At 35.3% G+C, this 13732-nt stretch overlaps 1 protein-coding gene and 1 long non-coding RNA gene across 3 annotated transcripts; one reads left to right on the forward strand and one right to left on the reverse strand.

Moving 5' to 3' along the window:
- The first annotated feature begins 442 nt into the window (after positions 1-442).
- LOC148692753 (putative disease resistance protein At4g27220) lies at positions 443-3617 on the forward strand. Of its 2 annotated transcripts, none has more exons than XM_088679060.1 (5): positions 443-739; positions 848-1607; positions 1698-2302; positions 2503-2553; positions 3417-3617. In XM_088679060.1, the coding sequence occupies exons 1-2, from the start codon at positions 593-595 to the stop codon at positions 1457-1459; spliced, it is 759 nt and encodes a 252-aa protein (XP_088535186.1). In that variant the 5' UTR covers positions 443-592; the 3' UTR covers positions 1460-1607; positions 1698-2302; positions 2503-2553; positions 3417-3617. The 2 variants fall into 2 exon arrangements, with proteins under 2 accessions (XP_088535186.1, XP_088535185.1); XM_088679059.1 differs by having other exon boundaries at positions 519-739.
- A 213-nt stretch (positions 3618-3830) lies between these two features.
- Positions 3831-13417, reverse strand: LOC148692754 (uncharacterized). Its single transcript, XR_015952952.1, has 2 exons — positions 13351-13417; positions 3831-3923 (listed from the first exon to the last, which is right to left on the reverse strand). It is a non-coding gene; the product is annotated as an uncharacterized LOC148692754 (long non-coding RNA).
- Between the last annotated feature and the right edge of the window lie 315 nt (positions 13418-13732).

The raw sequence follows: 13732 nt of genomic DNA on the forward strand, positions 1-13732 counted from the left end.
TGGCAAGCATTTCTGAGGTGATGTCTCTGTCTGATCATTTGAAGGTTCTATCCATAAATGTCATCCACTTGTTGCCAAAAGACATAGTCTTGAAAAGCCCAACAATAAAATTCCATATATACTTTGGAACTCGGGCAATGGCATTTGGGGAGATGATCAATCGATTTGCTGAAAGTGATCCAAGGAAGTTGATGACGACAACTTATGCGTTCGAAAATTGTTTGATGATTGATGAAAGTGATGCAAGGGAGTTGATGGAGAGTCAAGCAGTTAAACTTATGTTGAAAAATCTAAAAAATTGGCTTTGAGGGATGTTAAGAATTTCTCTGCCCTCACTGATTTAGACGAAGAGGGATTTCAAGATTTGAAAGTTTTGTATCTTTATCATTGTCCAAATATTGAGTATCTTATAAATGGAACAAGTGCACTATTTTCTCGCATACAATCAGTTAGTCAGCTTCCAAATAGCTTTTTGACCAACATAAGATTCCTTCAATTGACAGATTGTGATGTCTTAAAATATGTCTTTTCACTATCAACAGTGAGAAACTTGGTACAACTCGAGGGATTAGATATTGGTGGATGTCATCAAATGGAAGAAATTGTGTCGAAGCAGGGGAGGGAACACGATGAGGAAGCCGATATGATATCTTTCCATAAATTAACCAATTTGAATCTCTGGTATCTACAGAGTTTGGCTGGTTTCTTCCAAGCTAACAAGCTATACTCCAACCAAGAGGTATGTCGATACGAGGAGGCAGCCGATATGTGGAAATTTAAAATTGTTACGAAATGCTTAAGTTGGTGTATAATTTTTCTTTAACTGATAATGATTTTTCTTTTTCAGGAAACAACGCCAAGGGTTGAGCATCAATCTGCAGGAATATTTGAAAAACCAATATTTCCATCAAAGTGCATTTCATGGTTTCCAAGTTTAGAAGAGGTAGAGTTGTCTGAAATGGAGTTTGAAGGCGTGCTATTTGATCTGAAAATCCATATAGTTATGGATGGGCAGACAGCTCCAACATGTCCCCAGTTACGTAAGTTGGAGATATACAATTGTTCGTTTACACACTTGTGGAAAAACATTCCGTCTGGATTCCAGGGCTTCCAAAATTTGAGATATTTGGAAGTGTGTGGATGTTCTGGTCTAGAATATGTGTTCTCGCATTTAATTGCCTCGGAACTTTTGAATCTTGAAGACGTAAAAATAGGTGGATGTCGGGACATGGAAACTATAGTCAGAATCCCAGAGGAAAATGAAGAAGAGGCGATAAAAGACATGATTTTGTTTCCGAAACCGAACACATTTGAACTACGACGCCTGCCTCGTCTCACAAGTCTTTGTCCTGCGGGATCTACATTTCAATGGTCATCCACAAAAAATATGCACGTGGAAGGAGGTGAAAAATTGAAGACATTGGGTGCTGTAATTCCACAAAGAAAAGTTGGAGAATAAGTCTGAGAAAGATTCAACAAGTCATGATTTCAGCACTTCTCCAACACGTTCATCAAATTGGTGCCCTGATGGATGTGGATGCACACCATATTCAAGACCAAACGCCCAACGCTCCATTGAAATATTGCCACGTCCAATTAATCTGGAGGTAAGCTTTTAAATTAGGTTCAATTAACCCCTATAATTACAACTTTTAATTAGTATTGTATCATCTTGTTGATCGTGTTTAATTTTCTAGGTTACACCAACTAATCTGGAGGACTCAAATGATGATGATAATCTCAAAAAATTTACTGTAATGTTCTGCGATTCAATGGAAGTGATTTTCCAACTAAAGGGACCGAAGCTTGAAGAAAGTAGTCTCTCCATTGAAGCATTCAGTAAATTGAGTTCCTTGCGGTTAGATACGTTGCCAAGTTTAACGCGTGTCTGGGAGACGGGTAGTTCACAACCGATGTTGACAGGAAGCAGCTTCGGAAACTTGAAATCGCTGCAGGTCTATAAGTGCAAACAGTTGAAATACTTGTTTTCTTCGTCCATAGTCAAACTTCTTGTGAGTGTAGAGGACATAAAAGTTGAGAACTGTGAGAAGATGGAAGAAATCGTTGCCGCAGAAGAGGAAACAGCTGAAATAATTACATTACCTAAGGTGAAGTCCATCAAGCTTGAAAGTCTGCCAAAACTCAAGTATTTTTGTGGTGAAGCTTATACTTTGAAGTTGCCGTCTTTGGAGTTATTGAAGGTTATTAATGTGCAAGACTTAAGGCCATTTGATTCTAAGCTTGTTGACACGCATAATCCCCGATTGCAAGTAAAACCCGCATTTCGACAGGAATGGACAAGGTATGCTTTAGATTAATGTTTCTAATCATAATATGGCAAACACCACCAAAATTTTGACTACAAATTTAGGGAAAGCATAATCAACATTTCATATTTAGTTTGACAAAAGTGCATATGTTCACATAAATTGTATTTAAGTAATTTTATTTTTTAAAACTCAATTCTATCTCAAGAAAACATGTCTTTTATTTCTAAAACAGGAAGGATGACGAATGAAGATGACTAACACAATTGATCGATCGAGCATAAAGGTTAGCATGTTTCCATCTCCAACTTCTTCTACGTTTAGTAAAAACTGATGAAATTATCTATAAAGTACTCAAAAAATTATTCTACCATGTTTTGTAGAATATATACATACATGGATGGTACTTAAAAAAATTGAACAATAGGGGTCGTCGAACCACATTCTGCTACCTAATTCATTTTTTCGAGGTACCCAATGCAAATCGATCTATAATATGCACTCTAAAAGTACTAACCTTGAGAAGCCATTGATATGAACAAGATTGAACCATGATCAGCAACGAACAAGCAAAGATCTTCATCTCTCTCTACACGCCTTACGCACTCCTATATGGGGTAGTGTCTTGTGCTAGAATAATGTGTATAAAAATGGGACCTAAGCCTTATATTTATAGGTGAGAGTACTAGGTTTCTTGCCCATAAAGAAAACCCTAATACAGATCTTTAGCACCTCTAAAATCCATGTCCTAATAGGATTGATATTCCCAAAAATTATTGCTATACTTCACCATAAGTAATCCGAAATAATCAAATATTACATCCTTTCTTTTATCCTTAATCAATTAGGACTCCTATGTAGCAGTTAAGATGGAAGAAGCTTTTCGGATCAGCAACTGCCTCAAGAAACCTTTATCAGATTCCACAATAATATTGGAATAACCCTTTTCAGTTAGCATGTCTCACCTGATCTACAACAAGCATAACCGTTTTGAGAAACACATATACAATAAACATAACCGTAGTGCTAAGTGACTTGAAAATTAATTTAGTCCTTAAACCGCTATTTTCTGAAACACATATACAATAAGCATTACCATTTCAACTTATTCCAATTTCAGTGATTTCTAATATTCTCCAATGCATGCAGGACAATAATTTACAGAATGTTGTGGCTTCAGCAATTCGTTTACCATATCATATGTACAAGCCAATAAAAGGTCATTTGTTGCACCAGAATTTCATTCCAAAAATACTATTTATGTTGCTTATTTACGTTGTGATTATTACCGTTTGTTTCTAAATTAGTGTTTGCTTATTTGTTATGATAATTTGGAAACGTTGTCTCTAGCTACCAATATTTGCATTTCAATTTATAATGCTAAAAGCTCTGTAATACCGTACACGTATAAGATGAATGACATGTTTGTAGAATGACACATATAATATTGATCATACACATGTAAGCTAAATAATATTATGATACACTAGCTGGCCGCAACTAACGTAAGCTGAATAATATGATCATTCACTATAAGGTCTGATATTAATTCATAAAATCTGGTTTTCCCCTAAACGTAACGGAAATCATATTTATCTAGGCATGCTTAATATTTGATAAAGAAAAAACATTTCTTAAATAAATGTCCACTCACACCTAGGCCTGGCAATTTCTGACACGACACGATAACCTGACACGACACGATACGAAATTAACAGGTGTTTGGGTCGACACGATAACGAATCGGATCGTTATCGGGTAACCCGATAAGCACCTGTTAAGATAACGGGTTGGTTCGGGTATACACGTGGGTAACACGATACACGATAAGCAGAATATTATTTTTATAATTTTATAACCCTAAAAAAATACTGTAATAATTATATACATTAATTTTACAATTTTATACCCCTAAAAATTATAATATATATATATATATATTAAATTAACTATAAAATTTATAATAATTATAATAATTATATATACTATAATTGTAACATCCCGTCCCGGGGTTATTAAAACGTACGTATGAATTTACGATTTTACCCCTAATTTGTTCGTTTACACATTAGTGTTGTATGGTGTGGTGTGTAGGACCACACACACTCATACCCTTTCTTTTTCTCCCGGGATTCCCTCCCTCTTTCCCTCACTTTCTGTCACTCTATCTCTCTCTCTCTCTCTCCCCGAGTTCCTCTCTTCTTCTTCTCTTCTCAACATACGGACCACACACAAACATACTCAAAACTTTCACCAATCAAGAAACCAATTACACCATTGAACTCGTGAGGTTGTGAGGAGCACAACCATACCAATTCCAGGTAAGAATTCGAACGTTTTCACGTCGTTTCAACAATGGCCGAATTATGTACTGTTCATGCAACCCTTAAACTAGCTTGTTTTTGCAATTTTGAAGCTTGTAGTTGTGTTTGTGAGGTCCCAAGGAGCCTCGGAGTGGTTCGTTGGGTGAAATTGGACGTCGGGAAGGCTAGGTTCGAAGTTGGCCGAACTTGGATCGTTGTTGCAGGTGAGATTCCTTAATTTTTAGGCCTTAAAACTAGTCTAACGTTGTTCTACTAGTTCTAAGCTTCATTTTGGTTCAAAAATCATGGAAATTGGTTGAAAAACGAAGGAGAAAACACGGTTGGAAAATTTCCCAGTTTTCCGGCGCCGTCGCCGGCGCCAGAGGCTCGCCGGAGAAGAAAGGGGAATATTCCGTTAAGTTTAACGGAATATTCCTAACGGCAGTTGACGGCGTCCGTTAAGGTTAACGGAATATTCCGTCAGTTTAACGGAATATTCCTGACGGCGTCAGTTGACGCCGTCAGTGTGCATGGCACGTGGCCGCGCGTGGGGGGCGCGTAGGTCCGTGCCTATTCAGGCGCGTGGGGGCGCGTGCGGGGTCCAAAAATTATTTTAAAAATATGGGTGTGTTCCTGAGGTTGTGTAGATCACGTTGGTATATTCATTTGTCCAATTTGAGCAATGTATGAGAAGTTATTACAAGAAGTTGGTTATGTGCTTTTAAATTAACGTTTTCGTAGCTTTTTCGCGAATAGGTGATTCGTTTTCCGAGGACGAGCGTACACACTCGAGGCAGGGGGGCTACGACCCTTCTAATTATCAGTGAGTGGGCTTTTGTTTTCCGTATATACCTATATACATATTAATTCCCAGAAATTAAATAGAAAAGGTTATTTGTTTTATGCCATGCATCATATGAATGTTGTTTACGCATCATCGCATGTATTAGTAGTGGCATACATATATATATATGTGTATTTGGTGCTGTGGACGCACAGGTAAGTGCCAGGTAAGCGGTATTCATGTTGTTATGCAATAGTAGTTTGAGATGTTTAGAGAGCTCATAATCTGCACCCCCGGTGTTAGTGCTCCCGCCCGAGGCCAGGGCACAGCCTTCACGTGTATGTTCACCAGCACCGCATGCTCGCCTTGGATCCAAGTTAGGTGCAAGCCTGTCGTACAGACCACATTAGGTGGTTCCGACTTGTAGGTGACCCGCGATTTATTGCCCAGCTTCACGTGATCGTAGCACTAGAGCATACATATATATATTACACCCAGCCTGTCGTACAGACCACGTTAGGTGGTTCCGACTCGTGTGCAGATTCAGTTATTGAGTTGAGATTGGAGCTCTATATGCAGCCGTACAGGTCACGTTAGGTGACTCCCGGCTGCTAGATTATATGTTATTGATGTGATTTACGCTTGAGCACTTACATTTATTATGAGATTCTGTTGTGGCATATTCTCGAGCATGAATGGCATATCATGGAGCATGATTGACATATCTATACATACGTATATATGTTCATTTTCTGGGAAGTATACAGGTTTTACGGCGAGGGGTTAGAATGTATTTTGCTAAAGAGTTTTCAAAGAGCTTTGTTTTTGCCCACTCACGCTTTTTTTTTTGCGCCCCTCCAGGTTCTAGTGGTCTAGCAAGTTTGGTGGTTTATCCCAGAGGGCGTCCCGGCATTTCTGACAGACATTCACCATTGTAGGGTCACCTTCGGGTGTATATATGTCGCATTTTCCTTTTTGACTGCTGTAGACTTGCTCTGAAATTGTGTCTCACATACACTAGTACCTTGTATGCTAGTAGGTTTTTAATTATTCGTACTTTTATATTACTATCTTAATCGCTTCCGCACGCGCACATGGCTACGTCACCTTCGTGTGACGGCCATCACGCCCTGATCTCGGTCGGGGTGTGTCAATAATAATTATACCCCCAAAATATTAAGTCTATCTATAATAATTATATATATATATATATATATATATTAAATTTTATAAAAACTATAATAATTATTAATTAATAATTTAATATGCATGATCATGCATTGCATGATTTTGCATCCATTGAAATTTGATGTGATTTGTTTCCATTCAAATTTCAATAATCAATTTCTTGTCATTGCCAACTTGCTACCCTTTTTGAAAAAAAAAAATGAAGGGAAAATGAAAATGTTAAGAAAAGTTGAAAATAAAACAAAAAAGTGAGGGAATTAGGGAAAGATGTTGGAGGGAAAAGTGAAAATGATAAGAAAAAGTTGAAAAGGAAACAAAAAAGAGAGGGAAAAATGAAAATTAATAGAAGTGGTGAGAAATTTTTTTTTTTTTTTTTAAGTTATTAACTTTTTATCACACACATGACTGTCATGACATATCTCACTATTTTTATAATGACACACGTGACACGTGATGTATGTACTATTCCGTGTACCAGTCAATTATAATTTATACGTACAAAATAAATAGATTTAAATCTACTTAATAAATATATATATATACACACACACACACACGGAACTTGATTGATGGCATACGAATTCTTCAAAACTAATTTCAACGATCCCAACCGTCAAACTTGTTTGTATATGCTTTGAGATCACATCAACAAAAAATCATAAAAAAAAAATATTCAGAGATCAAGTAACGGGACAAAGCTTTTCAACGGTTATAAACGAAAAATCACGATTTAACGGTTATTTTAACTCCGATTTTGATGATTTTTTATAACTACACTCCTTGACCCTATATGAATACAATGAATGAATTCGATCTTCAATTTAAAATATTTACACAAGTGGATACCACAAAATCTTATGTTACTTAATGAAAGTATAAATAAACTCTAAGTGTTAGTCAATCTATCGTTTTACGAATTCTCCAAAACTAATTTCAACGATCCAAACCATCAAAATTGTTTGTATATGCTTGGAGATCACATCAGCAAAAAATCACAAAAAAAAAAAAAACATTCAGAGATCAAGTAACGGGACAAAGCTTTTCAACGGTTATAAACGAAAAATCACGATTTAACGGTTATTTTAACTCCGATTTTGATGATTTTTTATAACTACACTTCTTGATCCTATATGAATACAATGAATGAATTCGATCTTCAATTTAAAATATTTACACAAGTGGATACCACAAAATCTTATGTTATACTTAATAAAAGTATAAATAAACTCTAAGTGTTAGTCAATCTATCGTTTTACGAATTCTCCAAAACTAATTTCAACAATCCAAACTGTCAAAATTGTTTGTATATGCTTGGAGATCACATCAGCAAAAAATCACCAAAAAAAAACATTCAAAGATCAAGTAACGGGACAAAGCTTTTCAACGGTTATAAACGAAAAATCACGATTTAACGGTTATTTTAACTCCGATTTTGATGATTTTTTATAACTACACTCCTTGACCCTATATGAATACAATGAATGAATTCGATCTTCAATTTAAAATATTTACACAAGTGGATACCACAAAATCTTATGTTATACTTAATAAAAGTATAAATAAACTCTAAGTGTTAGTCAATCTATCGTTTTACGAATTCTCCAAAACTAATTTCAACGATCCAAACCGTCAAAATTTCTTGTATATGCTTGGAGATCACATCAGCAAAAAATCACAAAAAAAAAACATTCAAAGATCAAGTAACGGGACAAAGCTTTTCAACGGTTATAAACGAAAAATCACGATTTAACGGTTATTTTAACTCCGATTTTGATGATTTTTTATAACTACACTCCTTGACCCTATATGAATACAATGAATGAATTCGATCTTCAATTTAAAATATTTACACAAGTGGATACCACAAAATCTTATGTTATACTTAATGAAAGTATAAATAAACTCTAAGTGTTAGTCAATCTATCGTTTTACGAATTCTCCAAAACTAATTTCAATGATCCAAACCGTCAAAATTGTTTGTATATGCTTGGAGATCACATCAGCAAAAAATCACAAAAAAAAAAAACATTCAGAGATCAAGTAACGGGACAAAGCTTTTCGACGGTTATAAACGAAAAATCAAGATTTAACGGTTATTTTAACTCTGATTTTGATGAATTTTTACAGCTACACTCCTTGACCCTATATGAATACAAAGAATGAATTTGATCTTCAATTTAAAATATTTACACTAGTGGATGTGGATATCACAAAATCTTATGTTATAATTTATATACTTAATAAAAGTATGAATCAACTATAATATTAATAATTATATACATTAATTTAATAATTTTATATCCCTAAAAAGTAAAAACTATAATAATTATATATGTTAAATTAAATTTAAAAATTGATGACCATTGGATCGGCTGAGATTAAATCTCAGCAGTCCATTTCATAATAATATATATATTTTATTAAATTTAAAAAATTGATAACCATTTGGATCGGCTGAGATTTAATCTCAACCGTCCATTGTGTAGGTAATCAACACTCTCATTAACTCAGCTCAATCAAACACTCAGTCTCTGTCTGTCTCTCTCTCTCTCGAAAGACTCGAATCCTCGATCGACTTCGTCTTCGACTCTCCGAGACCTCACGCCGTCACGCGGACGCGGCGCCTCACGGGCCCTCTCACATCACCTCAGTCTCAGATCAGTGACCTCACTCTCCTCGTCGTCCTCGAGTCTCGACCTCACCCAGGTCCCAGATTGTCACCCTCCTCCTCACTCAGTCACTCTGTCCCTCACTCCTCACCGGTTCACCCACAATGTCACCCTCCTCACTCACTCCTCAGTCTGCCCTCTTCCTCACTGCACAACAAGGTAAGAAATTCCTGCAATAAACTCAAGGGTTTCTGAATTAGGGCTTGTCGAATTAGGAATTTCTTAAATTAGGGTTTCTAAATTGGGGCTTTTGGAATTAGGAATTTCTGAAATTGAAGTTTCTGAATTAGGGATTTTGAATAGGGACTTTGAATTTGGGCTTTTGGAATTCGAAATTTCTTAAATTAGGGTTTCTAAATTGGGGCTTTTGGAATTAGGAATTTCTGAAATTGAAGTTTATGAATTAGGGATTTTGAATAGGGACTCTGAATTTGATCTTTTGGAATTCGAAATTTCTGAAATTCATGTTTCTGAATTAGGGATTATGAATAGGGACTCTGAATTAGGGCTTTTGGAATTCGAAATTTCTGAAATTCATGTTTCTGAATTAGGGATTTTGAAATTCATGTTTCTGAATTAGGGATTTTGAAATTCATGTTTCTGAATTAATGCATGTTTCTCCCTCTGTTTGCTTACTATTTGAGTGCAGACTGTGCAGTTATAACTTATATATGTGAAATTGAAATAGTTATATACTTATATATGTGAAATTGAAATGGATATGATATGAAATTGAAATGTGCAGTTATAACTTATATATGTGCACAGTGCAATTATAACTTATATATGTGCTCCCATATGGCTTGTCTGAGAAGCCTGCCGTTTTGAAGGTGCTTTCTTTTTGTTTGTTTTGTTAAATTATGGTCTCTTTTTTTGTTCTTGGAATCGAATTGTGGGAAATGGGATTTGGGTTAAATTTTGTATAAATTGTTATATTATTATTTATTTGATCACACCATAAAAGGGTTATGAAAAGCTTTGACTAAATATCCACTTTTAGTTAATTGTTTTCTAATGTGAACGGGGATCTCCCTGCTAATTGCTGTCTGGGTTTTATAGAATATCCATTGATTACTCTGTTTCTGTGGAGTTTGTTCTCTGAATATGTGAAGTAAGTTTTTTTTTCCTTGGGCAAAAGTGCAGTAATTTTTCTTAGGGTGGGGAGAATGTGAATATATGTGCTTTTAAAAGGGTGAATTCTTTGCTTTGAAAAGCAAAATGTGTACGAGTTGCCTGCAAAATCGTTCTTCAGAGTAACGCGTGCGAATTGATTGAGGCTGAGATTGTGCAGTTATAACTTATATATGTGCACAGTGCAGTTAGAACTTATATATGTGCAGTTATAACTTATATATGTGAATTTGAAATGGATATGATATGAAATTGGTATGAGCAAGATTTTAAAATTTTGTTTTTCTTTCTTAAAGCAATGGATGCTGTAGAGCAAGATTTTACGAATCTTAGTGATGGAGGGTCAGTGGAAGTGACAATGGGAATGCAACCTGATCATGGAAGTGAAAATACAGAAGATACAAATACAAGTCCGGCAAAGAAAAAGGCTAGAGTGATCAAATTAGGTAAGCGAACACTCAGGTCTCCTGTTTGGAAAACTTTCAACAAATTGACTACTGTTTTTGAAGATGGTAAAAGTCGAGCTCAATGCAAAGATTGTAAGAAACTGGTAATAGATGATAGTCATCATGGGACGGGTAATATGAATAGACATTTGAAAACATGCCCTGGACATACTAGTGGAGTATTGTCGGTGTCTGAGTTTTGTTCCCAAAACTTTGATCCTGTGGTATTCCGTGGGTTATTGGTAGAGGCCATAATCAAGCATAATCTTCCCTTTAGTTTTTCTGAGTACGAGGGAATTAGGGCTTTGTTTACATATATATCTCCTGATATTAAATTACCATGTAGAAATACAATTAAAGCTTGTGCGTTGAGGATGTTCAAAAATGAAAAACAAAGGCTTCATAATTTGTTAGCCTCAGTTGAAGGTAGAATTTGTTTGACATCAGACTTATGGACCTCGCAATGCACTGATGGGTATCTTGCTCTTACTGCTCACTTTGAAGACAAAGATTGGAAATTTCATAAGAGAATTTTAAGTTTTTGTCACATGCCTCCTCCTCATACTGGTGTTGCATTATCTGAGAAAATTAATGCATTGGTGACTGAGTGAGGGATTGAGAAGAAGTTATTTTCTATTACTTTGGATAATGCTTCTTCAAATATTTCTTTTGTTAGCATTTTGAAGAATCAATTGAATCTTAGAAGTCTTCTCGTGATGAATGGTGACTTCTTTCATGTGCGTTGTTGTGCTCATGTCTTGAATTTGATAGTTCAAGATGGACTTAAAGAAATTGATTCTTCGATGATAAAAATTCATGAATGCATCAAGTATATAAAGGGCTCTGAGGCTAGGAAACTAAAGTTTTGTGAATGTGTTAGACAAGTAGGGACATTGGATAGTAGGAGAGGGTTGAGACAAGATGTCCCTACTAGATGGAACTCAACCTATATTATGCTAGATAGTGCAATTTTCTATCGATATGCTTTGATTCATTTAGTGTTGAGTGATTCCAATTTTACTAGTTGTCCATCTTCTGAAGAGTGGGATAAAATAATGAAGATTTCCAAGTTTTTGGGGTACTTTTATGAGGTTACTTACTTATTCTCTGGGACAAAGTACCCCACATCAAATTTGTTCTTCCCTAAGGTCTTTGTAATCCAACTTCAAATTAAGGCGGCCATGAATGACTCTGAAAGCTTCATGAAGAAGATGGGGACTTACATGTACATGAAGTTTGAGAAGTATTGGTCTGAGTATAGTTTGATTTTGGCAATTGCAATCATCTTAGACCCTCGTTATAAATTGCATTTTGTGGATTGGGCTTACACAAAGCTTCATGGTGTGAATTCGGTTGAATTTACAAAGGTTGATGACAAATTGAATGATCTCTTTGGTGTGTACTTGGAAAAACTTTCACATCTTGATAATTCAAATACTGCAGTGAATTCAGTGCCTATTCATCAAACAGAATCTGTGGATGTTATCTTTGAGGTAACCTAAGTTTGTTTTTATTTACTTTATATATTTGTAGATTGTAGTATTAGTACTATAATAAGTGTTGAAATTATATTTGAAATTGACATGATGTATGCTTTTTTATGATGTAGGATTTTGATAATAATTATGATGGTTCAAGTTCGATTGAAAAAAATGAATTGCAGAAGTATTTGGAGGATAAAAGAATAGATAGAAAAGTAGACATAGATGTTCTTTCTTGGTGGCAAATGGAGCGTTTTCATTATCCGATACTTTCTCAGTTAGCACGAGATGTGTTAACGATTCCCATTTCAACTGTTGCATCAGAATCTGCAATTAGTATTGGGGGTAGAGTACTAGATCAGTATCGTAGTTTATTATTACCAGAAACAGTTCAAGCTTTGTTGTGCACACGAGATTGGCTATTTGGAAAAGGAGGTAATATATTTTTATATGGTATAGTATTATTATTTTATTTCTTTTCATAATTATTTTGTTTAACTTTTCATAATTGAATGATTTTTAATGTTTGCTTTTTCTATACTTAGTTTATGCGGAAGAGAGTCTTGACGTGGAAAATCTTACTGAAAACATCTTCAACATAACTCTTGAAGGCAATAGATCAAGCCAAAGTTCCAATACAATTTCATGATGATCGATGTAAATTGAAGATTTTGTAAATGGAGGTGTAAACTTTTAAGAAAGACTTACAATCTTAAAAACAAAAACTCTTTATCCTTGCACATTTAATATTTGTAATAGATTAGTAGTGTATGTATTATTTTTTTTATTAGGCTTTTATTTTCGAGTGTAGATATAGTACTTGAACGAGAAATGTTTTAATGTTTTGAAGTAATATTTATGTGGCAATGTGTGGTATGTGCAAATTAAAAAAAAAAATATTTTTTTCCTTAACGGGTCATAACGGGTCGGGTCACTTTACCCGTTGGGTAAAGTGACACGACCTGTTAAGGACCTGTTAAGATAACAGGTGTGACACGACACGACCCGTTAAGATAACAGGTGTTACACGAAAACGACACGAACACGATAGACACGACCCGTTTGCCAGGCCTACTCACACCTCAGGCTAGCTCTCCCTTGAGTAGCCTTGTCTACCAAAAAGGTAAGTTCAAGCAACTTCAAGACAGCAGGCAATTCAAAACCAAAGTACGTTGCTGAATACAACTACAATAAAGTTTTGGATTGAATTACAACTGGATTGTATCTTAAAATTATGAAGTTTTGGATTGAATTACCACTACCAAAAATGTGAGCATTGGTCACACCATCATGCTGCTTTGAGTTGGATTTAGATAGAGAACGTAATTAATCAATCATCCTTTTTGTGTCTCCCTCGAAAAGAAATTGAAACATGAACTTCCTAGCAAATGAGAGCCCAATTTTACAACCAAGATCTTCATCGCTCGAGCATCAATGTTCTCTTAAATTCGTTGCGAGCAACC

The sequence above is a fragment of the Pyrus communis genome, chromosome 11, assembly GCF_041283825.1.
Source record: "Pyrus communis isolate YQ-2024b chromosome 11, ASM4128382v1, whole genome shotgun sequence".
Classification (NCBI taxonomy): Eukaryota; Viridiplantae; Streptophyta; class Magnoliopsida; order Rosales; family Rosaceae; genus Pyrus; species Pyrus communis.